General features: G+C 37.8%; 1 protein-coding gene across 9 annotated transcripts in view; it reads right to left on the bottom strand.

The window, feature by feature from the left end:
* The window catches only part of ERC1 (ELKS/RAB6-interacting/CAST family member 1), a 391,788-nt gene that overhangs the window by 212,901 nt on the left and 152,024 nt on the right, over window positions 1–26,863 (bottom strand). For all 9 annotated transcript variants that reach the window (XM_032647173.1, XM_032647178.1, XM_032647182.1 and 6 more), the window contains exons 12-13: window positions 26,308–26,501; window positions 10,352–10,487 (exon numbers count right to left, since the gene is read on the bottom strand). In XM_032647173.1, the coding sequence (XP_032503064.1) occupies window positions 10,352–10,487; window positions 26,308–26,501 (330 nt within the window). The remainder of the gene's footprint in view (window positions 1–10,351; window positions 10,488–26,307; window positions 26,502–26,863) is intronic.

The raw sequence follows: 26,863 nt of genomic DNA, 5'->3' as shown, positions 1-26,863 counted from the left end.
CAAGAAGAACATGAATACATCAGAGGTATCTTGCATGTGACACATCACATGCTATTTCTGGGAGGATGTCAGATAATCAATTTTTTAAAAGGTTATCTTAAACCATTATCCCCATGGTCAATGGAAAAAGCAAGGATAAGTGGTCTTCATTTCAGAAAGAAAAAAAAAAAATCTCTTACCAAAATGGAAGAAAACAAATTTTTGTAGGTAGAGCAAATAAAATACAACTGTAAAGAAAAACACAAATGTTTCACTGATTCTGCATCTAAGAGGAGAATTTGCCTAAATACATGTAAAGCTGCATTCCCCTATCTCTATTTCCATTGTTTTCACTTTCTTTGAACTTTATTCTTAATAGTCATTGGTCTCAGGAGAGCTGGCTCACAATGTTCTTTCAGCAGTCCCATTAATCTCCCTGACAGTCCTCTCTCTCAAGGTTAAATTCAGATACTTATCTCTGTCATAAATAAAAACAAAGCACCACACCACTACTGATATGAGCCACTACCCCCAGTTCAGTCTGCTTTGCCGTATCAGAACCTGCAGTTCTGTCAAAAGACAAAGTGTCACTGCTGGAAGAATAAAAATATGAAAGGTAGACATCCTGAACCAAGGGAAGATGGCATTTCCTTTGTTAAAATATGCGAGGCCCTTAGAGGGTAACCTGTGAAATTTTAAAGAATATTAGGGTGCTAAATATAATATCATTATACAACATTTTTTTAATTTGTAACTAAATTTTTATTACTTATAACAATAATTGTAGCTGTAATTAATGAACAGCTGCCTCTGTAAAAGATTAAGAAAGGTTAAAAAGAAATTTAAAAAATAGCCCTTAACCTAAGGCAGATATAAATTAGTCGGGGGGCGGGGGCGGAGAAGATTGATTAAATCACACAGGAACAATTCTAAAACAATGTATTGAAAAATATAAAATAAAATATAATTAAACATACAGGCTGAGGAACAACAGATAAGACAATAACAAGAACAGGGTGGAGTTCATCAACAAAAGTTAATTTTGAGCCAGAATCTTCAGGCAGTAAAGCTGGACATCCACAGTAAGAAGACTGCATGAGTAGAAGAGCATAAGTTAGAAAACCAATAAACTATACTTAAGGAACACCAACACTATCAGGTTGTATAGAATAGAGTAGCTATGCTAGTGAGTATTTCACCTAAAAATGAGGCTAGAAATTCTTAAAGGATTCGGTTTACAGGAAGCTCCCAAGGGCAGGCTAAGATGCTTGTGAATGAGAGGTCTTGACATCTACTGATGCAACTGAAATCAATAAACAATTTTATAGAGAACCAACAATGGGCAAAGTACCAAGACAGGGTTCCCAAACTCAAATATACGGGGAAACAACACACAGACTAACAGCATATAATACAAGGTAAGAAAATAAGCCTTGAAATCAAAGCAGAAACAAGCTGTAATGGAAGTGCAGCACAGAGTGTGATTAATTTCCACTGCAAAGATTTATGCAGGCTTTACAAGGGAGGGAACATTTGATCTGAACCTTAAAAGATGGGTAGGCTTGTAGTACAAAGCTTTTCTAATCCCAAAATGACCATCAGTCAAATCAGCTAAGATTATGCTTCCATATAATGCTTACTTGGGAGGCTCCTGTTGCTGGGATTTACCTAATTCCAGCTCTTCACACAGCAGTTACTTATGAATTCCACTACAGCACATCTTTTCACACATCCAGCACAAAAAAAAAATGTTTTAATAAGCATATCTAATGTTCACAGGGGGAAAAAAATTCTTCTTTATCTCTATATCCTCACAGCACTCAGCGCAATGACAATTCCACAACGGGCACTCAATAAATGTTTACTGAGGATAACCACGGATTATTCTGAAATCTGACATAGCCAATTGCAGTGAAACATGGCTTGCAGAAAATGTGAATGAAACAACTCAGATCTAAATGTAACTAATACAGAGCTAAGCTCTCGAGTAGTGGAAACAGAAAGCCTGGCAAAATTCGACGCAGACTGTCAACAGAAGAGCCGCTATAATCGAAAAACATTATAGTAGGACAAACATGATAGTAGGAAAGGCCTGTCACCAATCTGTGCCTCATTGCTTTTATCATTCATGTCCTTTATTTGTGAATATCAACTGGAATTGTAAAATAGTTTAAATGTTAGTATGCAAGGACCATGGCAGAAACTCTTTAAATACCCATCGTATAACAATGTCTTAGAACAGTCACACATATACCTAAGATATTCCAAGGATCTTGCGAAGGGCAGTGAATTTTGGTGAGCGTGTGACAGAAATACTGGCAAGGTAAGTATCTGGATTGATGTGGGATCATCTACTATGCCCAAGGTCAGCAGGGCAGAATGTAAGGCACCCCCTTCCCCAGACCAGGGGGATCGCTGGGTACTTTCTCTCTTGACCATCCTGGATACACTGGATACACTGGATCAGACCACACACGGATGCTGTCCTCTTTCTCAGCCTCTCAGCAGCATTAACAATCCTCTCCTGCCTTCAGTGATGCTATACTCTTTTTCTCTCCCGCTTCAAGTGGCCTCTTCATTTTAGCTTCCTTTCGAGCACCACCCTCTCCGAGTCTGTCCCAGCTCTCAACGGTGAGGATCCTAAGGGTTCAGCTCTAACTACATTTTCTTCTGTCAATATTTTATCTCTAGATGGTATCTGATTCTTATGGGTTAAAATATGATATTTAAGCTCAAGTCTCCAAAATTAATTTAACTACACCAGACTTCTCTAAACTTCAAATCTGCACTTCCAACTGCTGGCTTGACATCTCCATCAGGAAATCTCTCAGATACAGTCACATGTTGAAAATGGACTTGTTCCCCTTCCCTGGAAACCTGTTGACCTCACCCTCAGGGTTTGCCCATCTCATCACTGAGCATCGCCACACACCCTGTTCCCCGTGCCAGGAAACCTAGCAGCCATCCCCCTTCCTTCCTCTCCTTTAGTGCCCACATGCCAACCCATGAGAAATTCTTGCCTGTTCTACCTAACTGTAACAAATCTCAAATCCACCCTCTCTTCTTTTTTCTCTTCCGAGCCTCCAAAAACCTCTATCATCACCTCTCATCTTCATTATTACTACAGGGCCTCCTACTATGATCTGAGCTCCTTTGGAGGAGGGACGGTGTTCATCATCACTATTTACACAAAGCAGGTGTGCAAGACATATTTACTGACATACACTTTCTTCATAACCACTCTTATCCCATTCTAATCCGCTGTCCAAATACTGCAGAAAAAACAGTACTCTCAAAATGCAAATCAAATCCTGTCCATATTTACTTAAGGTGTTTTGCTACTTATAAAATTTAAACTTCATACATGGCCTACAAGGTCCGGCGTTACTAACACACACGGGTGCCTGTGTTCTACCTCACTCACCACACTCTGGTCCTCGAACAACCTAAGGTAAGGTTTTTCTTACCTTAGGGATTCCCTCCACTTTAAACACTGTTTCCTCTGCTTTGCTTTTTAAGACCTCATCTTCACGTCATACCCTCAGAAGGGACATCTCTGATGGCTCTACCTAAATTTGCTGCCCACCATCTTTCCCTCCCCCACTATCTTTCAAGTGCCTGGTTTATTTCCTTACAGCACTTACCATAATTTCTACTTACTTGTCCACTTAGTTTTATCATTACACTCTCCTCCATGAGACAATATGCTCCAGAGGGTAGGGAACATGCCTTTTCGTAACTGCACAACCAAAGGTTAGCAACGGAGTTCTACACTTAGAGAGCATTCAATAGATGTATGTTGAATAAATGCAAGACATCAAGTATGTCTAAAGAAAATGAGCAAAATCAAACCTAACATCTTGGAGGGATAGAGACTTGTCAAGACATATCAACTCTGATAATAACGGTCTATTATCGATATCATCATGGCTTTAAGATTTGGGTCAAATCTTTGGAATAGTCAACTTGCTAAACTAATTCTAAACTAAATGACAGCTTTAGGATGTCAAACAATATGGAGAACACAGTAATATCTGCACTGCAAATTTAGAGATGGTATATGAAAAAAAGCCCAAGATATCTATCCTGTATCTTACGTTTGGTGGTAAGATGTTTCTGAAATTCATAACTCATGTGTTTAAAGGAGATGGGAAAGTGAAGTGGGTGATTATAAGTGCTGAGGAAATACAGAGTCAATGATTATTTTTAATAAAATTTTGATTCTGAACTATTTACAGACATACAGAAAAGTTGCAAAAATAGTACAGAGTTCCCATACACTCCTCACCTAGCCACCTGTGAAGAGTTTACATAACCACAGCACAACGATCAAAACTAGGAAATTCACACTGGCACAATATGACTGACCAAACTGAAGATCTTATTCTGGGCTTCCCTGGTGGCGCAGTGGTTGGGAGTCTGCCTGCCGATGCAGGGGACGCGGGTTCGTGCCCTGGTCCGGGAAGGTCCCACATGCCGCGGAGTGGCTAGGCCCGTGAGCCACGGCCGCTGAGCCTGTGCTCCGCAACGGGAGAGGCCACGACAGTGAGAGGCCCGCGTACCGCATTTAAAAAAAAAAAAAAAATCTTATTCTAATTTCATCAGTTTTTCCCTAATGTCCTTTATCTGTTCCAGGATTTAACCCAGGATCCCACATTTCATTTAGTTATTTAGTTGACATTTCTTCTAAGTGCCCTCCAATCCATCTAAAACAGTGTTCAGTCTGTCTTTCCCTGTCTTTCAAATGCTTGACATTTTTAAATATACTGCTCAGTTATTTTGTATAAAGTCCCAGAATTTGGATTTGCCTGGTATTTTCTCATGATGTTATGCATTTTGCAGACACACATCAGCATCTCTGTACCTCCCTGTCTGCATATAAATTGAACACCATGAGTTCTTACTAGTATCTCTGATTCCAGTCTAGCACCCCAGGTGCTTTTTCATTATTCTTTCTTGAATAATGAAAAGACTCAGCCTTCATTACCTACAATCTATTTCTTTATTATTACAACATTTATGTACAGTTCTTCTGTCTTTAACTTCACAGTATTCAAGAAGATGGCTTCCAAAGCTCCTTAGGTCCGTTCCCTTCTTCCCCACCTCTTTGAGAGGGCAGTTATGTTACTCATTTATAAAACTGGATTTCATCTGTTAGGGTTTGTACTCCTTCTGGGGTTCCCCCAGCCCCACACCTTGACTGGTTTTATCTAGTTTTTGGGAAGGGTAAAGAGAAGTGTCACTTTCTCCTCAAACCTACCACCCCCATCCCCTTCCCCTTCTTTCTACTAATCCCCTCCCAACCACTCCCTTAGATAACTGGTCTCTAGCTTACTGTTCCTGTTTTCTTTGGCAAAAAGGATCAGATATATGTGTGTTCTCTCATAATGAGCAGCATACTACAGACAGTCTTTTGTGTACCACCGCCCCCCCCCTCCCCGGCTTGACAAGATGTCCTGGAAATCACTCCACATCAGTTCGTTAGAGATCTCCCTCATTCCTTTTTGGAGCTGCCAGTCTCCAATGTGGATGCACCACAGTGGACTCAAGCACTCTCCTATCTATAAGCAATTATGTTGTCTGCAATACTTTGCAATTAGTACAATACTGCAAATAACCTTGTGTACGTGACCTGTGAACAACACGGGGCTTAATCTGAGTATAATTACAGTCAGACCTCCGCATATGAGGTTCCTCTGCATCCATGGCTTCAAACCACAGACCATGTGGTACTGTAGTATTTACTACGGAAAACTGTCGGTGTATAAGTGGGTCCTCGAGTTCAAAACTGTGTTGTTCAAGGGTCAGCTGTATATGTATCTTTATACTGTTGGAGATGTGTCTTTAGATACATCTAGACATTGGAGAGCTGGGGCAGTAAGTACCTGCATATGTATATGAGAATTACAGCCCACATAAAAAAATTGCTCTGGAGACTTTACAAATTATGAAGAGTACAAAAGGGCTTCTAAAACCAAAAAGTTTGAGACTAGTTAATGTAGATCATAGTAATAACTGTTCAAATCACGAAAGTACAAACAGGATGCAGTCGAGTGCCTTCACAACTAAGGCCATGCTAAACAGCAGCAGTGCTTAGAGCCTGTGAGATCCCGCGATTCCCTCTATTCTCAGGTAGCATTTTCATTTCATACGTAAGGTATCTCTTTAATCTCTTCAGGACACTTTTTTTTTTTTTTTTTTTTTTTAGTACTAACTCAAACTTTATTTACCATTCTGTGTTTTAAAAATCATCATAAATAATATTTTATTGTGCATATAATTGAAATTATATTTGATTTTTCTATAAAACTTGTTTTTGAATCCTCCAAAATATAGCCACTTCTTTTTTTTTGTTTTTTTTTTTGTTTTTTTTTTTGTTAGTTTCTGATTTATAACAAAGTGAATCAGCTATACATATACATGTGCTCCCATGTGTCTTCCCTCTTGCGTCTCCCTCCCTCCCACTCTCCCCCTCCCACCCCTCCAGGCTGTCCCAAAGCCCCGAGCTAATATCCCTGTGCCTTGCGGCTGCTTCCCCCCAGCTATCTACCTTACTACGTTTGTTAGTGTGTATATGTCCATGACTCTCTCTCGCCCTGTCAAAACTCACCCTTCCCCCTCCCCATATCCTCAAGTCCGTTCTCCAGTAGGTCTGCGCCTCTATTCCTGTCTTACCCCTAGGTTCTTCATGACATTTTTTCCCCTTAAATTCCATATATATGTGTTAGCATACGGTATCTGTCTTTGTCTTTCTGACTTACTTCACTCTGTATGACAGTCACTTTTAATACGTTGAGCCAAGAACAAAGTAACAACTTATCTCGAAACTCACTTTATGCCAAAAAGAAATACTTTTATTTCCACCTGAAGAATTTTTAAAAATGGAAAATTAGAACAAAATGAAGATACCTTTTCAGATCACTTTCAAAATAAAACATGGAATTTTGAATTAAAGAAAAAACACACAGAAGAGCAAGGACAACGAATGTGCAAATGCTACGCACAGCTGTCAAGGATAAGCCTCACACGTGACGTTGAACAAAAGAAGCCACGGAAGAATAAATATGATCACTCTATTTACGTAAAGCAAAAACACGTAAAACGAATCCATACTTTTTAAAAATATATACACAGGTTGTAAAGAAAAGCAAAGAACAATAAAAGTCACAATAATGAAGGAAGGGAAGAAACGATGATTGGGAAGGAATACATAAATGATTTCTGGGATGCCAGCAGTATTCCAATTCCCTGAGACAATCACTTTACATGTATTATTCACACTGTGCATGTAGGTGGGTGTGTGTGCTTTATGTACTTTTTAAAATGTGTATTATTCCTCAGAATAAAGGAAGTTAAATGAAAAAGTAATACCACTGCTTTGTGACAAACTGTAACCAGTAAGAGTGAGGCCACCAAGGAACTTAACACCATAACTGGTAGTCACTGAATAACGAAAGGCAAAAACGAACCTCCTAGTTTAAACCAAGCTTTACTCTTCACAAATAAATGAAAATACACTGTGTGTTTATTAACATGATAAGCATAATTAAGCTTTGGGAGCCAAGGTGGCATCTGATAAAGATTAAATATTCATTACTCATCAAAGTTCAAAACATTGGTTATAAAGCATTTCTTTTTAACGTGATAAAAAATATTTTTTAATCCTCGAATTACTATTATGCCCATACTGGAAATACTACAATAATTCTTTCCCTTCACTTCACCTATTTCATGAAAACATCAGTAATGGACCCATGTGTACATTCAGAAATTTAAAACAAAAACAAATTCAGATAATGAGAACTTTTAAAAATACAAATCCTCAAACAATTGCTTTTCTACACCCCTACTCCCCCATGGATTCTACCATTAGCCATTTCTCCAAGAATCCCTAGTGTCTTTCAGTGGGGACTCATATTTAGAGATCACAATAGGGTCCTAGGGATACTCACCACCACTGGGTTGTCATTTGCAATGACACAGTTAAGAAACAAGTAGCAGAGCTAGTGAGTAAAAGAGCTGAGATCAGGTCCAAAGTGTCCCGCTTGTAGTCCAGTGCTCTTTTCACAGATCTGAATGAAGTGCATCCATGTGTATCTTGCATATGGCCATCAGCTATCATTTTTCATAACTTGAATACCTGTCACTTACTGAGACACCTTGGAAAAGTCACTCATCCACTCTAAATTCGTTTTGTCTACATGTAATATATAAACAAATAATCTGATTCACTCATCTGTCGGGTTATATAAAGAGGAAACAAGAGATGACCTATGAAAGCACTTTTGGTGTTACTGTAACACCTGACAGAAGATTAAAAGGGCACGCTTCGGTTTACAAAGACAGACTGGTAGCAGAAACCATTATCTGGTGGGGGTGGGGGGAATGAGACAGATGAAATGGGTAAGGCGCTGCCATAAAGAAGGGCTTATCTTATAAAACAAATAAATATTCTCTATAATTAAAAACAATGTGATCCTAGTCCAGAAAGCAGGTTGAACTGAAATCCTAGAAACAGCCTAATTATTAAACAATTTCATAAACCATAAAGATGTCAATTCAAACTTATGAGCAGTGAAATAATTTTCTATAAATACTCTAGTGAAATTGTTAGCAATGAAGAAAAAAATAAGACCCTCACAACACAAACTATCCTAAAATTATTTAAATTAAAAAGTAGGGCTTCCCTGGTGGCGCAGTGGTTTAGAGTCCGCCTGCCAGTGCAGGGGACACGGGTTCGTGCCCCGGTCCGGGAAGATCCCACATGCCGCAGAGTGGCTGGGCCCATGACCCATGGCCACTGAGCCTGCGCGTCCAGAGCCTGTGCTCCGCAACGGGAGAGGCCCCAACAGTGAGAGGCCAGTGTACCGCAAAAAAAAAAAAAAAAAAAAAAAAAAAAGTAAAGGTTAAAAATGAAAGCCCAAAACAATTGAAAAATATTTATAGGTAAATATTTATATGTTCTCAAAATGGGGATAAACTAAGCAAAAAATCTACAGGGAAAAAGCCACCATGGAAGACAGAGATAGATTTAAGTACATTAATAAACAAATGAAAATGTAAGACATGAAAAAATACTCTTCCTCACTGGTAATCAGAGAAATATAAATTAAAACAAAAATTAAATATTTTCCACCCATCAGATTGGCACTAAAAAATAAAAACGGAGGAAGAAAACTTATAGTATCAACTGTTATTGGCAAGGGTGAGGGAAAACTGGTATGCTGCTTTTTCAAAAGTTGGTGTATTTGAGGAAATTTATACTGTTTCTATACAGAGTATGTATTTTATAATCAAAGTTATATACAAGAGGAATGAAAAAGGGAATTAAAAAGTCGGGTTTTCAGGTCAGAAATGAATTTGTTATAAAGCCTAAAAATGGTTTCTACGTAACAGATAACTCCTCCAAATCTCTCTAGTAAAGATTTCTGTGGCTATGCAATGTGGCATAAACACTACCATACCAATGAGAAACTATAATGAGAGAAAGACAACCTGGCAGCGGCTAGCAGTCTTGGCAGGAGTTTTAGAGATTTCCACCACGTCTATGGCATTCTCTACACTTAAACTTTCATTCAGACAGGTGAGAGATCCAGCGAGTCTCAGTTAAAATCACAGCCGAGCCACTACGAAAGCTGTGTGCATGTAGGTATAAGTAATTCCATTTCTCTGAGACCACTTCCTCATCTGTAAAATGTGCAGAACCCATCTGCCCCTCTGGACTAGTGAAGGTTAGAAACAGTGAATGCCCAGGCCCTGGTTTCAAGCACCGGGCACACAGCTGACACTTACACGGTCACTGCTACTCTTGTTACGGAGTCTGGTTTAACTTAGTCTTGTGAATAATTAGGTCCAAACATCGATTATGTCTCCAGTGAAGTAAAAAAGTATGTTTTAATACATCCTGTATGACTGAAATACACTCTCTAAACTAAGCTTTTTAAAAGTAAGGAAAGAAAGAGGGAGGGGGGAAAAGGTAAGAAAGGTGGGGGGAGAAAGGAAAGGAAGATGGAACCAAGAAGGAAGCCAGGCACAAACCAAGACCGGCAATGCACTTTAATGAAGGAAAATGGCCCATCGCTACGCTGACCACCTGAAGCTCAACAGACCCCGCTCATCACACGGACGCTGAACTTACCAAGGAGGCGGGATCCCCTTGAGGAGACAGACCTTCTCCTTTGCTGAGGTTTCCAAACAAAGCTGTGGAATAAAACTTGCCTTTTCTATTTAAGGCCATCCCTTTACTGCTAAACAGCTGGTCTGAGAGGAAGGCAGCGGGCAGGGTTAGAAAGAGAGGAAGAGGAGGATGGAGAGTGAGCCACGTGCAAGCGGGGAGGGAACCTGCTCGCCCAGGGCCTGGCCCCCTGCCCACCTGCAGCTGCTGGGAGCTGTCGCTGAGGGTGTCCTCCCTGCGCCGGGCCTCCTCCAGCATCTGCGCGCTTTTCTTCTTCTCCACCTGCTCCTTGTGCTTCAGGTTTGCTACCTTCTTATTCTGGTCTTTCACTTGCCTGTGGATAAGGGGAGAAAAATCAAGCTCTTCATATATACGCACAGGAAAGAATGTTTATTCACCGACTTACACCACTGACCTCCAAAAACAGCTGAGAACCAGCAAGAGTTCCTGCTGCAAAACAATCCCCCAACACTGCAATGCTCTTTCCCACCAATGGCAGCAAGCTGTTAACCAGGGCGTTTTGGGAGCACGTATTTAAGCGTGTACTTTATGAAGCACAATGAAATCGTAAAACAAACCAAAAAAAGGCATGGGATAGTGTGAAATGGCAGAAAAAGGAAATAAAATTCAGAGATTTTTGCTGGAAATATGAAAACAGCCTCTTGACATAAATGCTATGAAACTGTAGAATGGCTATTTAAGAAAGATTTGTGATACAACTCTAATTTTACCGTTATTAAATATTTGAAACTTTCAAAAAGCTATATATAACATATATGTATATAAAACAGTCACATAACGATCCAGGGCCCCAGCTTAAGCAACAGATCACCCTATCTACTTCTGAAGCCCCCTATCCAACTCCACTGCCTCCACACTCAGAGAAGAAAACTAGACCAGGTGCTAGGTCACAGGTAAAGAAGACTAATTTCACCAGACTGCAATCATGATTACCAATCAAATAATAGGTTTAAGGCACTGCCCAGGAGAACATGGGCTCTGGAATGCAAGAGGATCTACATTTGTTTATGCTTTGACAGTCTGTGAAGCTCTTTACAGTCTCCTTACTCATTAGGTAGACAAGTATTCGGTTAAACACCTCTCTCATGTACCAGGCATGAGAAATATCAATCCATGAATAAAAATAGTTCCTGCTCTCAAACACCCCCCAGGCATCCAAGCACATACAGGGTATACTAAGTGCTATAATAAGAAAGTGCCCAGAAAAGGGGTCAGGGGTGGTCGTGATGATCGGGAAAAGCTTCCTGGAAAACGATCTACCTCTGAACTTTCCAAAGGTTAGTAGGTGAGAGAACAGCAGGACTAAAGCCCTGATAAAAGGAGAACGTGTCCCGTTGGTAGAAGCTACATTCACTATGACTGCAGCTTAAAGCTGGAGCAGCAGAACAAAGGAAAAGGAAGCCAAAGGTAAACGAAAGCCACATAATTATATCGTGCTGAGCAAGGAAGGTGCAGTTTATCCTAAGTGTGTAAGACTTTATGTAGGGAGATGATATAATCAGATTTCCAAACTTTTGGAAACAAATCGAAGGGGATTCATGGAAACAAATCAAAGGGAGGATGCAACAGTTAGAATTCATTCAACTATGCCTAATAATGAGACCATACAAGCCACCATGGTCTATATTTAATTAACATCCTTTAAATCAGGTAATGACAGCCTGTGGTGAGGTCTCCTCTCAACACATTCTATAAAAGTTGCTTTATCTCCAAACTACATCATCATGGTTTGTCTGATAAAATACAGGATATCCAGTTAAATTCATATTTCAGATAAACGACAAATAATGTTTTAGTATAAGTAAGTCCCAATATTTATGACATATTAACACAAAAAATATTCAGTGTATATCTGAAATTCAATTTTAACTGGGCATCTCACATTTTTATTTGCTAAATCTGACAACCCTATAGAAACTCAAATCTTGACGAATTGTAACATTAGTCTTTCCTCCCTTCTCTATTGAATTTGCCATCTTTAGCTCATCTACAGAATACCAGGTAGTTATCTACGACTGCTATCTAGAAAAGCAACATTTACCACTTCTCAACGCATAATGGCGTGAAATTCAATACTCTTCAGTGGAAGAGTTAGGTAGATCAGCACAAGTCTGTGTTCACACACTTATTTCTATCAATGAATCATCCAAAACAGTAACACTATTTTATTTGAGGAGAAGTTAGTTAACAGAGGTGTGGCTACACTGTGCTTACGTGGCCTACTACAAAAAACTCCAGGCAATATTATTGCTTGAGAGGAAAATAAATTAGGAAATATACTCTTGAACAACAAAGGTATTTAAGAACGCCAAAAGAATGACAAATGGAAGCAAAAAATGCAATTAACAACAGATCATTCTCTCAGATGATAAACTCTTGCCCATACGTCGAACTCCTTGTAAATAGATCCCACAGGGTCAGAAATGCTCTTGGCCTATAGAGCCCTGAACACTTTGGCTGAAAAGTAAGAAAATAACTAAGCCCTCACAATTCTACTAGACTTCTTTTTGTGAATGACATCTTATGAGGTTTTAGTGAGTAGCATCGGTCAATAATGAAAAAAGTTTTCTAAAATGTGCAGAGAAATGGTTGTATGATCTAGTTTGATTTTAGAAATCAATGTAGAACTCTTTCAACAAACTAGATGAAACAGGCTGTAACAACAGGAATGTACTTGAGCAAGTCATAAAGTACTTAAATTTTATTACATAACAATACAGGGACTCTGGTCTTAACACGATTAGTAGGAAGCATCCCACAGATTCCAAACATTTGTCATGAAGACAGGTCTGCAAAGGCCACTGCTAAATAAAACATGGGTAATAATAATATTGCGCTTAATCTGTTTAGATCTAAGAGTGAAAGAGATGACATTTATAGGCCTAACTTCCTGAATGTCTTGCCTTTAGCCGAAGGTGCTGCTATATAATAAAAAGCAAAGATGAATTATGGACTGAATCATGTCTTTTCATCTAAACATGGAATTCGTTCTTTGTATTCATTCTCTGGGGCTAATGTCACTGAACAGGAACTAAAGAGATGTGTGTTTAAGGATACAGAGTGTGAATCTTTAGTCATCGTCACTCTAAATAAAATCTCTACTCTGTACTGAATGGAAAGGCGGACAGAGGAAGGCAGGGGAGGAAGAGCAGAAACAAATCCATTCAAAATGGAAAAGCTCAGTGGAGACACGAAAATACAACACTGCAGGTAATTGTCACTATTAACACAAAATAGGCTAAAACAAACACTGAATGAATAAGTACCTTGCCCAAAGTTATACAGTGAAGTAGTCTAAACACCCAATTCAATCTCAAACCATCAATAAATTATATTCTCTTGATGAGTTATTCAACTGGACTTGGCAAAACTGTAATTAAAATGGTGAAATGCTTCTATATTAAAAAAAAAAGTACTGAATTCCAATCTGGAATGACAAGAGGGTTTTTTATATATTACAGCCAAAATGATCCTTGCCACTGGAAAAACAAAACTTGTTATATTTTTTATTACTTGAAAAATAAACTTATTTAGAAATAAGTATAGTTTAATGGCATTTACTGTTAACTAAAAATGAATCAGCTAAGAATATTATAATTAACCTAACTTGTAACTCAGAGAATTATGTCTACACCAATGACTTCCATGGACAAATTCTTCTGGAGCCTTTCATAAGGTTTTGTTTGGAGACATTTAGATCAAAATCTGTCGTGCAAAAATCAAAATACAGAACAAAGTGACAAAACTTCCCAGTAAAACTATGAGAGCCCTTGAAGCTTAAGTTAGAGAGGAAAGTCCTCCAAATACAAGTCAAAAGCCTTCATGATATTTTTCTCCTAAAGCTGAATTGTGGTCAGACTTGGAATTATTTAAGTGGTACCCTAACTGTTTTACTACAATGTGGAGAAAATATTTAGAGTAGAAAATTGGAAAATCACTTTTAAAATGCTTGCTTGCTACTTTTATTGTAAATACTGTAAGATTTCTTCCATAATGAATATGGTCTATTCAAAGTAGGGTTCCATAAAATGTTTAAAAAACAAAACAAAACTGCGTCTTTGGTAGTAACAAGTCAGGTGACCAATAATGGAGATGAAAAAGGAATTTTTTAAAAGAACGTGAGAAAAAACATCAAGAATTAAGAAACATGTCAAAGAAGAAAAGCAAAACAGGCCAAAAACTGTCAACAAGGTGGTAAGAGAGCTAGCAGAAAACAATGCCACATAAACTATTAAAAAGCAGAGCTCCAAAAAGAAAAGCGTCAAAAATCTAACACACCAGAAAGGCCGGTAGGCCCGAGACAGACAAGTCCACTAAATTTGGCAGAGTACCAGTGAAGCAATTTTAGCACAGCACTGAGAAAAGATTCCAAATTATATTGCTTTGGAAAATAAATGGGAAGTGTGAACGTGGAGGCATCAAGCATAAATGATTCTTTCAAAAACTGTGCAAATAAATAGAAAAGAAAAAGTAAAAGGTAAAGGTAAGATACTGTAGTGAATTGAAACCAACGAAAAGACACTGGAAGGATTGCTTCCATGTTTTTTTAAGGATGGGGAAAACCAGGATATGTTTTATGTTTGGGAGAGTCAGTGGGAAGAAAGCGAAGAGAAACAGGGAAATAAGGAGAAGGAGGATTCAATTTATGGAACAAGGTTTTGAAAACTGGTCAGAGGGAAGGAATGAACAGGAAGTTTAGCCTCGGAACAGAGCTGGGACATTTGTCCCACTGACAAATGTAAGGTAAGGATGAGCGAAGAGAGACATTCTGAGACTGCTGATACGTAGAGAGAAGGAAGAGGATGGTTAAGAACCCTTTCATGAATTAGATTCGTATAAGTCATTATGAAACAAAAGTTTATTTATTTTTTTAACATACACCCCAAACAAACTGCTTATTTTTTAAGAGTCAAAGGTAAGAAGACTTTTTCAGAAATATCGTCAAGCACTGAGAAGAAATATCAGGGAGAGAGATTTGGGAAAGAGAACCTTTTTCCCAAAAAAAGCCTCAACCCCATCTTTCTACCTAGAATAGAAGTTTCGGCACCTGAAAAATAGAGTCTGAAAATGTCATTACAGAAGGGACACGGCTTCTTTTATCATCTTCTACACATAACATACACAGCTTTGCACTTTCTGTTAATAGTGACAGGAGTCAAGAGCAGTGTAGTGTTTTAAAGACACTGAAACGTATGGCACCGTACTATGGTATCCTGGACCGAACAGGACTCCATGAAAAAAGCAAAAAGGAGTAATCATAACAGCTCCATTTACTGACTGCTCACCGAGTGCCAGACGCTGTTCCAAGTGCTATCTGCATTAACTCATTCAAAGTTTACAACAACCCTTCAGATATTAGAGAACTACTCCAATTTTACAGATAGGAAAATTACAGATGAGAAATCTACCTAAGAACACCTGAGCAATCTGGGACTCTGATTCCTAGGCTAGAGTGCATATCATATAAAAAGCCCTGAGGCTGAAACGAGAATATCTGGCTTCAAATCTAAGTACCACCACTAACTAGTTGGTTCACCCTAGATGTAGAAATCCCATTCCCTAATCTCAGACCCTCATCAGAATAACAATCTGTCCTGTGTAACCCACATGCTGACAAGTACTTTTATAAACAGTAAACACATATGATGTTGTTACTATTAGAAAATAGCTGGTAGGTAAAACGCATGTGGTATTAACAATATTTTCTGAACCCTATCGGAAATTCTCACACCTTAATTTACATTGCCATGGCTCACATGCAAAATAAATAACGATAAAATGCATGTTTCTGATTGTTTTCTGCCAGCTTCCGTTACTAACTTACTTACTAATGAAGACAGATGAGTTAGAGCTACTTAATGGACTCTGTACTTGTGTTACTTGCCTAAAAAGTGGAAATTCACGAACCTCTCCACATACTTGCTGGGAAGATCAACTGAAATTAAACCTGTAAAGCTTCTCCCACTGAGCCTCTGACACATGGACAGCAGGACTGGCGGTTGTTTTTGTCACCACCAGTTCTACCATTCAGCAGAGTCACAAAACAAACCCCAAACTGAAAGGGTATGTGTAGGTTTGTGTACGTGAAATAATTCAAAGGTTCTTATAAAAATCCACAGACTGTGGCAATGTTCCCTCCCTCCTTCATGCTGCACTTTACCTACAAATATAACAGCCAGAATGTCTCTGGATGAAAATATAATAAAATTAAAGCAATATTTTTCACCTCCTCATTCCTCTAGTGGCTTCCTTTCATCCTCGTTTCTCTCTCAGTCCAAACCTGGTCAGTCTGATTCTCGCTTTCTGACCACTCTATCTTTTGAAGCACAGAACCGTGAATCCACTCTTCCGATAAATCTAAGATTCATGACATTTTCTGCACTCATAACTGAATTTCTAGACATCTCGTTCCTGGGATAAGTTCCATCATTTCAGTTGCTTATAGGAATTCAAGGCAACGTTAGTATACAATGTTCTGTTGCATATCTTTGTTTTAGGACAAGCATACTGACCTTGAGGTGAGACTGAAGGAAACGGCAAATCCAGGAAGAAAGTGTGAAAGAGAAAGTTAGAAACAATTAGTGAGGGCAATATTCAGAAACAATATTATTCACGGACATAGACAAAATATAAAGCACAGGATTAGAGAAGGGAAAGGAGTCACACAGATTCTGCACTGGCAACAAAAATTAGTAATTTCAGATTTTCAACAAGTGTATTTTCATATTAGATTACACCACTGTACCTTAATGTAAGTTTCTAAAGGGACAAATTTTGTCTAAAATTTACCATTTCCTAGGGCAGGAAAAAAAGTAGTTTCTTAAACACAAAGGAAAAGAAAAGAAGGCTAGCTGCTCCCCTTCTCGTTTAAGTAGCTAACTGTGATCCTACAACGTCAGTCAGCTTAGTTCTACACACACCTATCTTAGAACTGACAACTCCTTTACCCACCCCAGTCCATTTCTTAGACCCAAGTTATCCAGGAGCAAAAGCAGAAAAACACTGACAGCTTCAATTATTCTGTAGAATACAGAACTCTGATTCATTTGGAAAATTTTGAAATAATTTTCTCAAATGTGAAAATAATGTTTTCCTAATTACACCCATTATTTCTCATTCCAAATCTATCAAATCCACCCCCAATGGTGCAATCTAAAAGCAATAATGAAGAATATATGGCTCTATAAACCTCACTTCATTTCCAATACTGCTCAGCAGAAAGAGATGCAAAGTAACCATGCTTCATATTCCTACCGTAGCACGAAGCCCCTGAGGTTCATTATTGTTTTTCATAACAAGCAGTTTTCCCTTTTTAAAAATTAATCAATTTCATTGAAAATAGTATCGATATTATATCCTCCAAATACTTAAGACTTCTAACAGCCAGTGCCATCCAGCTTACCTTCAGGATCTAAATTTTACTTTAAGCATCTAAAACAAGAAGTTTATTTCTTGAATGCAAGCACCATTTCAACTTGCACGTTAATGTTTTCTAATATTTCAGTACTAAAATGAGAGTTTTTTAAAATTCATTTTCAGAATAATGAAAGGCAAGGATAACAAGATTTATGATCGCCATTATATAAGATAAATAGATGAAAAACAGAGAAACAAAATGACAGACAAAACTCCTCACAACCACACAGCGAATACATGGTGGATCCGTGAGAAGAATGTAGGTCTGCTGACACACCTCCTGGGCATACTTTATATGTCCTATGATGCTTACAGATTCCTGAAGGGATCTACAAAAATCCATGGGTCTTTGGCATTTGGAAAACAGTGCAGATCGCAGACAATGTTCAAAGTCAAAGAGAGGCCAACTTTTTACCTAAATGACTATTCACAATGCTCTTTTTTATTTTTGTTGGTTATGACACATTACGTTAGAATAATTTTAGATCAACAATGACACTCACTAAAATCTCATATAGATGCAAAGCTTTATATGAGACACAAGAAAATCCCTGAGAAAAGAAAAATGAAGCTTATTCCTGTCAAGAGCGAGCAACCTTAAGGATCTTTTAAACTAATTTACAGTTCAGGAGCCTTATTTCACTTTGGCATCAAACTTTAGCTCTTGGGAAATAAATTTAGGAGAAAAAAAAATCTGCATATAGAATTACTATATATAATTCTAATGTTTCCAGTGTAAAGTACAAACTTGAGGTAACCATCAAAATTTCTATCAAGGCGACTTCACTGGCCCACTTTCTCTCGGACCAGTGAACCTCGCCCGGGAGCGCTCCCTAATAAAGCTCACTTGAAGCTTCAAAAAAAAAAAAAAAAAAAAAAAATTCTATCAAGACTGTAATAAATTATAAGGTGCTGTGCCCACAAGAAACTTTAGGAAGATGGCCTAATAGAATTGACTATGTAAAGCTGTGTGATTTATTCTTCTTTTAAATGAAATCAGTGAAATTCATCTCGGAGGAAGAAGAAAGAAACAAGCGGCCCCCCCAAGAAAGCAAGCTGAAGCCAGCAGGATCAGATAAAGAACCAGTCACCTTCCGTTATAACACTCACAGCATCTTGTTTTCCCTTTTTCTTTTCATTTTTTTAAACACAACCCATTCTCCCTCAAGAAAGCACACACAATCACCACACTCATTTCTCCTCTGTTCCAACTACGTCAAGACCACATTCACTGACACTGCCCTTCGTGGATCAAAGATACATGACTATAAATTTAAAAGTAAGGAAATGGGGCTTCCCTGGTGGCGCAGGGGTTGAGAGTCTGCCTGCCGATGCAGGGGACATGGGTTCGTGCCCCAGTCCGGGAAGATCCCACATGCCGTGGAGCGGCTGGACCTGCTGAGCCTGCCCGTCCGGAGCCTGTGCTCCGCAACGGGAGAGGCCACAATGGTGAGAGGCCCACGTGCCGCAAAAATAAAAAAATAATAAATAAAAGTAAGGAAATGCTTTAAGGAACCATTTTCCTCATGAATTGTATACTAGTTTACGCCAAATCTATATACAGCTTAATATTAATTTCCCTATGGGAGATTTCTGAAGACATTAAGTTGAATGATCCATTTGGGATTTCTTTACAGAAAAAATATTTACAAATATGAATATTAAATATGTAGGTTTATATTCTCAGGTTATACTGTGCCATTGATGCCTGAATATACTGTGATATCAATATAAAATCACAAACATAAAACCCACTTTCCCAATGAAAATGTCAAAAACAATTTTAGGTCAACCTAAGCAAATAAACTTTCAGGATGCAGTTAAAACAGTCAAATATCTAATTATAATAGTAAACATATTCATCTGGTTACACACATTTTAAATGGAATACATGAGAAGATAACGTTAACTTGGAAATACTCCCTTCTACCCCCAGTCACTGAAATAAGTTTATTCACTCTCTTTGCACACATCTTCAATATCAATTCACCAAAGGAAGAAGATGCGCCATTACTTTATGTGTTACTAAGAAATAAAAAAATATATACCAATTAAATCACGCCATTATTTATTCACGTATCCCAGTTTCAGTGATGTTAAAATGTAAAAATACAAGTTAGAATTGGTATTTCACTGTGACAGAAGAGGAGAGAGGTTATCTATACTTTTGTTTAACCTGCAGATAGAAAAGTAATCCTATTGAATTATATTAAATAAGAGTACTTAATGCATATGCATTTACTTGTATTTTTACCGAAAGAAAAGCATATGTGCAATGGTAAACATATTACAAACATATAGGAGAAACAAATATAAAAATATATTCAATATCACAAACAAGGGTATAAGGGACTGTTAAATCTCCATCTGTTTGATGAAAGGTCTGAATGTGCGGGGAATGGGAAGATAAAAAGGGAAGAAATGTGGGATGATTAGACAGTAAAATGAGAAACGAACTGTGACCCTATGTTTTAAGGTATGTATTTATTGGGCCCACAACAATGTACAGTCTTGGGACAGAATGTGATAGATACTATAACAAAAGCACAAAAAAAAAAAAAAAAAAAAGGACAGAGGAATTACTACCTAAGAGAGGTCAGTTTAGTCTTTTCCCCCAAAAAAGATAACAATTAAAAAGGGTCAAATTCCCCCAAATGAATAAGGGGAAAGAAAATTTTGGTCAAAGAGAAAATACTCAGAAAAAGCAGATAACAAAAAAGCATTCATCTCCTAATTCTAAAGCCCAGTTTTAAAGAAAACAAAGAGTTAAATCTACTAATATCAGACCAAAAGTTGGAAATATCCTGTAAACTCTAAGCTTGCCAACACATTTTGAAAGATTTATAAAAAATAAAAATAACTCCATTTTCATTACATAGAGTTTCAGATAGTAGTAAGCTTTAAAAGCAAATAAAAAAACTTAAAAGGTCATATCCTTGAGCCATGAGGATTTAAGCCTAGCAACTATCTTCCCTAAATTCTCCAAATACTACCAGAGAAGTACTTTCTCTTACACATGCACACGTGCAAATAACACCACAGACTAAATCTCACTCCTGGCATAATGGGAAAACGACCCCATTCTTTGTGTTCAAGCTCAGTTCATTATTTTGATCTTGAACGACAGAAGTATAGATTCCTCTCACTTACCAAGATGAGGTTAACAGCTACTGCTTTAGCAATTTAGACAGTTAATTCAGGGGCTAACTACCTTGAGCCTGAATTCTGAGCAAACTGGTAACACCCTTACTTTAAAACAAAAAAAATCAAGCAGCTCCAAATCTTAGGAATAGATCACACACCAGTTTTTTAACAGAGCCAGTTGTTTATAAATCAGAATGTAGTTCCCTTGGAAACATTATAAACACAGGTTAAGTTTTCTTGCTAGCCCACAAAATTTAAGTTTAATCATGATGTAAAAGCCTAGAACTAATAGTTCTAGATGAGGTCTGGAAAAGACAGCAAAGAAAATGAAAGCGACCATCACAAGGCAGAAAAACTAAGTTTCCTCCTAATATTATAACTACTTACAAGACTGGCCCCAAAATGTGTTTATGTACCTATACGTGTGTGTGTGTGTGTGTGTGTGTGTGTGTGTGTGTGTGTGTGTGTGTGTGTGTGTAAATAACAACGCTGGTTCCTGGTTCTCTTGCCTTTGTCAGAATAGTACCAATAGCAGCACATTATGCTAGCCTTCCCTCTCCGTTTTACATCTCCATCTACGCTACAGTTCTAGGACCTGAAATTAGGAGCCTGGGATCCAAAACAACCGGCTAGCCTTCTATCCAAACAAGCTCTCAAGCCATTATCATTAATACTCGTCACAAAAATCAGAAGACCAGACTTAAGAGTCTGAAGTTCAACAAGAAGCCCCTCTTCTATAATAATTCTGTATCCTGGGGCACACATTAATTGAGTATGTTAAGTATTACTTCCCAGGAGAGCTCAACCAGACCGCAAATGGAAACCTCCTCACTGAAATTTCTAGGTACCGGCAAGCTGTGGAAGAACGCCTCTGCCAGCCTACAGAGGAAAAGTCCGCTCCTTGCTGGAGCTCTGGTCTCCTGAGGTTAGATGATAAACTCCTTGAAGGCAGAGATTTTGTTTGTTTTGCTCCCTGTTGTGTCCCCAGAGCCCAGAACAGTGACCAGCAAATAAGAGCTTTCATAAGTAGAAAAATTAATTCATTAATTAATGAAGAAGGAAAGGGTATATTTTGTGGCAAAGAGAAGAGTGAGTTATGGAAAGAAAAACTAAACTCACAGATTGGCTACTATTCTCAAGGTCTTGATAACTACAAATCTTACTAACAGTAGTGTTTTTAGAGATGCATATTTAAAGGGAGAGTAACCAGGTAAAAGGAATAAGGAATAAAAAGAACTTTAGGGCTTTCAAAGATTAAACATGTCTAAGAAAACATGTCCTTTCTTCTCATCTTTTAATCCCTCTTATAAATTTCAAAACACAACCCCAAATGAAATCTATATCCATTAAAATTCCAGTTTTTATATTCCCACAAATCAGGAAATATAGTAAATCCAAATTTCTTATAAATTATTTAGGTTATACAATATTATTCTATTATTCTTTATATCACTGAAAATTCCTAACTTTCATAAACCAAGGGCAATCCTTGATACCTAAATTATGTGAAAAATCAGAAGATGGGTGTCATTCTCTAAACATAGAAGTTTCTAAGTGGGATGCTGAATCTAATTTAAATAAACCTCACATTAGAGTAAATTGAGGATTTCTAATGCAAACACCAAACTCTGCAGATTTATTAGTGCTTCTGTATCAGAAAACAAAATGTAATAAAGCAAATACAGAAGCAAAATTATGCACGGGGGATAATGCTCCCAGTATACTGCCATGGCATGGGTATTTAGCTAAAGGGACATGAGTGAAAGAGCAGACAACAAGCAATTCTTTCAGGAGTCTGAAAAGATACTACTATCAGAATTTCATCAGCCTACATTACTAAACATTTTAAACATTATGCCAAAGAAAAGGCTATTCATCATGCATCTAAACAGAAACTATAATATGCTCACTTTAGAAGAGAAATATTCAATTTACATTTTGGGTTCCTCATGCTAGTCTAAATCAATCTACTTATATAGCATGCCAATCTTTAGGTTTGTTTTTACTATTATTTTCTCCCTTAAAATCATCTGTGGAGACTATCCAGAACCACCAGGCGATGCCTTTCTTCAAGTGTCAACCTGGGTAGGCTACAGCACCCAGTTAACTTTATCCAACACTAATCTAGATGTTGCTATGAAGGTATTTTGTGGATATAAGTAAAGCCTATAATCCATTTAAGTAAAGGAGATTACTATCCCAGATAATCGAAGTGGGCATATCTCAATTCTTTGGAAGGCCCTAAAAGCAGGCTTCCCAAGGAAAGAAAAGAAATGTTGCCTGTGGACCACAGTTCTGCCCCATGCTCACGGGAGTTCTATCCTGCAGGTGATCTCCTCCTGACAGCTTTCCCATACACGTTTCAGACTCGCTTAGCCAGCTGCTGACAATCATGCAAGACAATTCCTTGTAATAAATCTGATATATATATATAATCATATATATATAAATATATGTATGTATCTCTCCTACCGGTTCTGCCTCTCTGGTTGAACTCCAACTGAGACACACCATAGTATGGAATATAAATTTAGAAATAGTACTTCTTAGATTTAATTGGGAAAAACATTTTGTATTTTCAGATGTATGGGTAGGCCTACATAATCCTCATTTTAAAACTGCAGTAGCTCAAGACACTGGTACAACACTAAATCATCTGACAGGAACTACTATTGTTCTGTAAGAGCAGTGTAAGGGACTATTTGTTTTTCTCAAGACCACAAAGAATAAGTCTGGGAATTCTTCATGATTTAATCTAAACCTATTAATATTGGAGAATCTTATATAAGTATTAGGAAATTTTAAAAGAATAATAAGAATTTTCTTTAGCCCAATGATAACATTCTGCTGTCATTTTTGCACTTAGAAGGTTGCTGAACACCCGGTAAAAATGCATGCTACTTGCTGAATCAGGGTGTGGCACTACAGCTGCATCACCTGAGAGGCTACTACTTAAAGGGCACTCCAGCAAAAGAACCACCACATAAGAGATGGGCTAGAAATCAAGAATAAGACAATTATATCCAACAATATCAGAATCTTACCAGAGAGAACACATACTTTATCCACAAGCAATGGACCTAAGAGGTACTGCTCAACTGGATATATAACCGGCTGGTTTTTAATTCTGATCAAGCAAAACCCCCAGCAAGCCCCAGCAGCAGCAGGAGTGGCAGCAGCAACACCTCTAGTACAGAACTGTAACCTTACTTAACACTCACTTTCCCAGGAAGTCCCAAACAAACCCCCCTGACAGTTCAGGGACAGAAACGTGGAGTGGAAGGTACAAAGTGCGGGAGGCTGGCTTTCTGACGAACAGCATGGCCAAGAGGGATATGAACACAGACAGACACAGAGACCAAAACCCCAACGGAACAGGACCAGGATAAGACAAGCCAAAAGAAAGGTGAAGAAACTCAGATGATAAATGACAGGGAGACAGACACCCACACACAGGAAACAGTGGAATAGCAACATAAGAAGCAAATGGTTAGTAAGAAACACAGCAGCCACACATACACAGCTCAGTACTAAAAATCTGGGAAGAAAAGGCATAAAATAATTCCAATCATCTTTTATTCCCATCTTAAACTACGCTGCTCAATAACAAATTACAAAGCCAGTAGCAATTGAGTTTTTAAAACTGTTTCTTTTCTTGGTAGCCAAGAAACTGTGTGTCGAATCTTAAAATAAGATTACAATGTTACATGACCAGAGGACAAAATTCTATAGTACTTTTGCAAATTTATAAGTAATATTCTGTGGAAAGAACAGATCATTTACAACTCTTTCCCAAAATGTGAGAAATATAGTGGCTAATAAAAGCTATCTGGTGTGCTTTGGATACAAATATAGATTTAATTCTATTTCTTACTCTCGTTCAAATCACGTCCATCTCCCAAAATCAGTATTGGGTCCAAAAATGAATTGAAACATTTTTCAAGCAAGGTATCTGTAATAGCAAGCAATAATTTCAATGCAGAGCTCTAATACAAAAAAATCAAACTGTAAAATAAAACTACATCAAGAAATTTCTTTTCTGAAATACTGAAATACATTTAGTGGGAAGTCACTAATCCATCAGAAGTATCGTATTTCAAAATCTATGGAATTAAGATCTGAATAAAAGTCTGATTTCAAAAAAAATTAAAAATATAAAAATAAATAAAATCTATGAAGTAGTGCTGTTGATTTCAGGGTGACACAAAAGCAAAGAAAGGCATGTACTCACGAAAGTATGTAAGGAGAGAGAGAGAGAGAGAGAGAGAGAGAGAGAGAGAGAGAGAGAGTGTGTGTGTGTGTGTGTGTGTGTGTGTGTGTGTACATACGCACGTGTGCTGGGGGTAAAGATGCAGTGCAAACAGGGAAGACGTACAAAAACCATACATAATCTAATCTTGAGACTCTGATAACTTGTTAATTCTGATTGAAAGAACTTTATCCACCCATCTTATCCAGAACCAGACCAGAAAACATGAATAGAGTTAATACCAAAATAAGAGGAAACAAATGAGTAGGTGATCAGCTCATTTATTCATACTTTCAACTTAGTGAAGAAGAATTGTGAGGGTTGGACTTTATCCTTTTAGTTTTTTGAAAATCAAAATTCTATGGGTACAGAACAAGAGGAAAAAATTACTTCTAGGGGAAAATATCAAGTCTACCAATATCCTAAAAATTTAAAACTTAGTAAACAACTTATGAAAGTATTCTACTACTTCCCAACATTCAAGAGCATGAAAATAAAATACTTCTATGAATCAGGCTCAAGGAGTCACACGGATTAATGACCTCACTCTGTCACCGCCAGTCTCTCTGTTCAGGATCCAGCGATTAATGCAGTTCTACTGGAAGAACTATTTCTATGCACTTGTGAATTTATGTTAAATACATGGTGTAAAGAAAGAGGCTAAGAGGCATACGCTTTATCTTTAGTACAAAATACCCTAACAAGGAAAAAAGGCAAAGAAAATTCCAAGAGAGCTATCTGGCTGGCTCTGTTTAAACAAAGCTCATTTTGAAGAAGTCAAAGTCAGAGATCAAAAAAAAATCACATCCAAGTCTCCTAAATTGTCCTCAAAATGTCCCTCCTTCTAAATTTGACCTATGTACCAATGTAATAGCTTGCTTCTCCACAATACAGAGTCTAAAAATTCACAGCCCAAAAGAGCAACAGCTCAACATAAAAGGTCTAAACCAATTAAAAAATTTAACTCCTTGAACTTGAGGTTCATTTGTTCCTTAAACAGATAAATAAATAATTAGAGAGCAAGTAGCTATCTGCACTCTCTTGATTAGCCAGTAGAAAACTTTAATTTCTTAATCAATGAATACTTTCTCTTTCCAATCAATGATGCTGAAGTCTATAGCTTTCCCAATCTATTCCCACTCTGTGTTGCCGTTCAGAGACCACAACAATGAAGTTACACTGACTTAGAATAAAAAGTAGGTAATAAAGTAAATTCAGAGAGGCAGATATATTGGAAAAATATGTCCTGAAAAGTACATAGTTTTAAAACCATCCTTCAACCTTTCTAACATGGAGAGTGCCTCTTCAGCTTCCCTTTCCTTACCTTTCCAACTCAGCAATCTTCTTATCTTTGTCATTCTTCTCATTTTCCACCTCCTTCAAGATTTCCAAGAGGCGGTCAACTTCTGCCTGGGCCTTGCTAGAGTCATCTTTGTACCTGGCAATCTCTCTCTCCAATTGCTGTATTCGATCACTTATCTCTGGACTGGCCCTGGCTTCCAATGCTGCCTCGTGTGCCTACAAAGAAAATGTCCACATTCTATCAGATATACGTACAGTGGCAGTGGGCAAACCATGTCCCCAAAAGCCACCTATACTCCAATTTCAACAGGGTATTATCAAACATCTAATAGCTAGTCTTCAATTTATAAGGTTCTTCTCTGCTTAAATATTACATAGACAAAATATCACTACACAGTTACTTTTTTTTTAATAACTGGAAGTTTGTACCTTTTGACCACCTCCACCCATTATACGAACACACACACACACACACACACAGCCCTCCATGTCTGACAGCTACCAATCTGGTCTCTATCTATGAGTTCAGTTTTTGGATGGTTTTTGGTTTTTACATTCCACATATAAGTGAGATCATA

The sequence above is a fragment of the Phocoena sinus genome, chromosome 10 (genome assembly GCF_008692025.1).
Source record: "Phocoena sinus isolate mPhoSin1 chromosome 10, mPhoSin1.pri, whole genome shotgun sequence".
NCBI classification, from domain to species: Eukaryota; Metazoa; Chordata; class Mammalia; order Artiodactyla; family Phocoenidae; genus Phocoena; species Phocoena sinus.
This window is presented reverse-complemented; position numbering and strand designations above follow the sequence as displayed.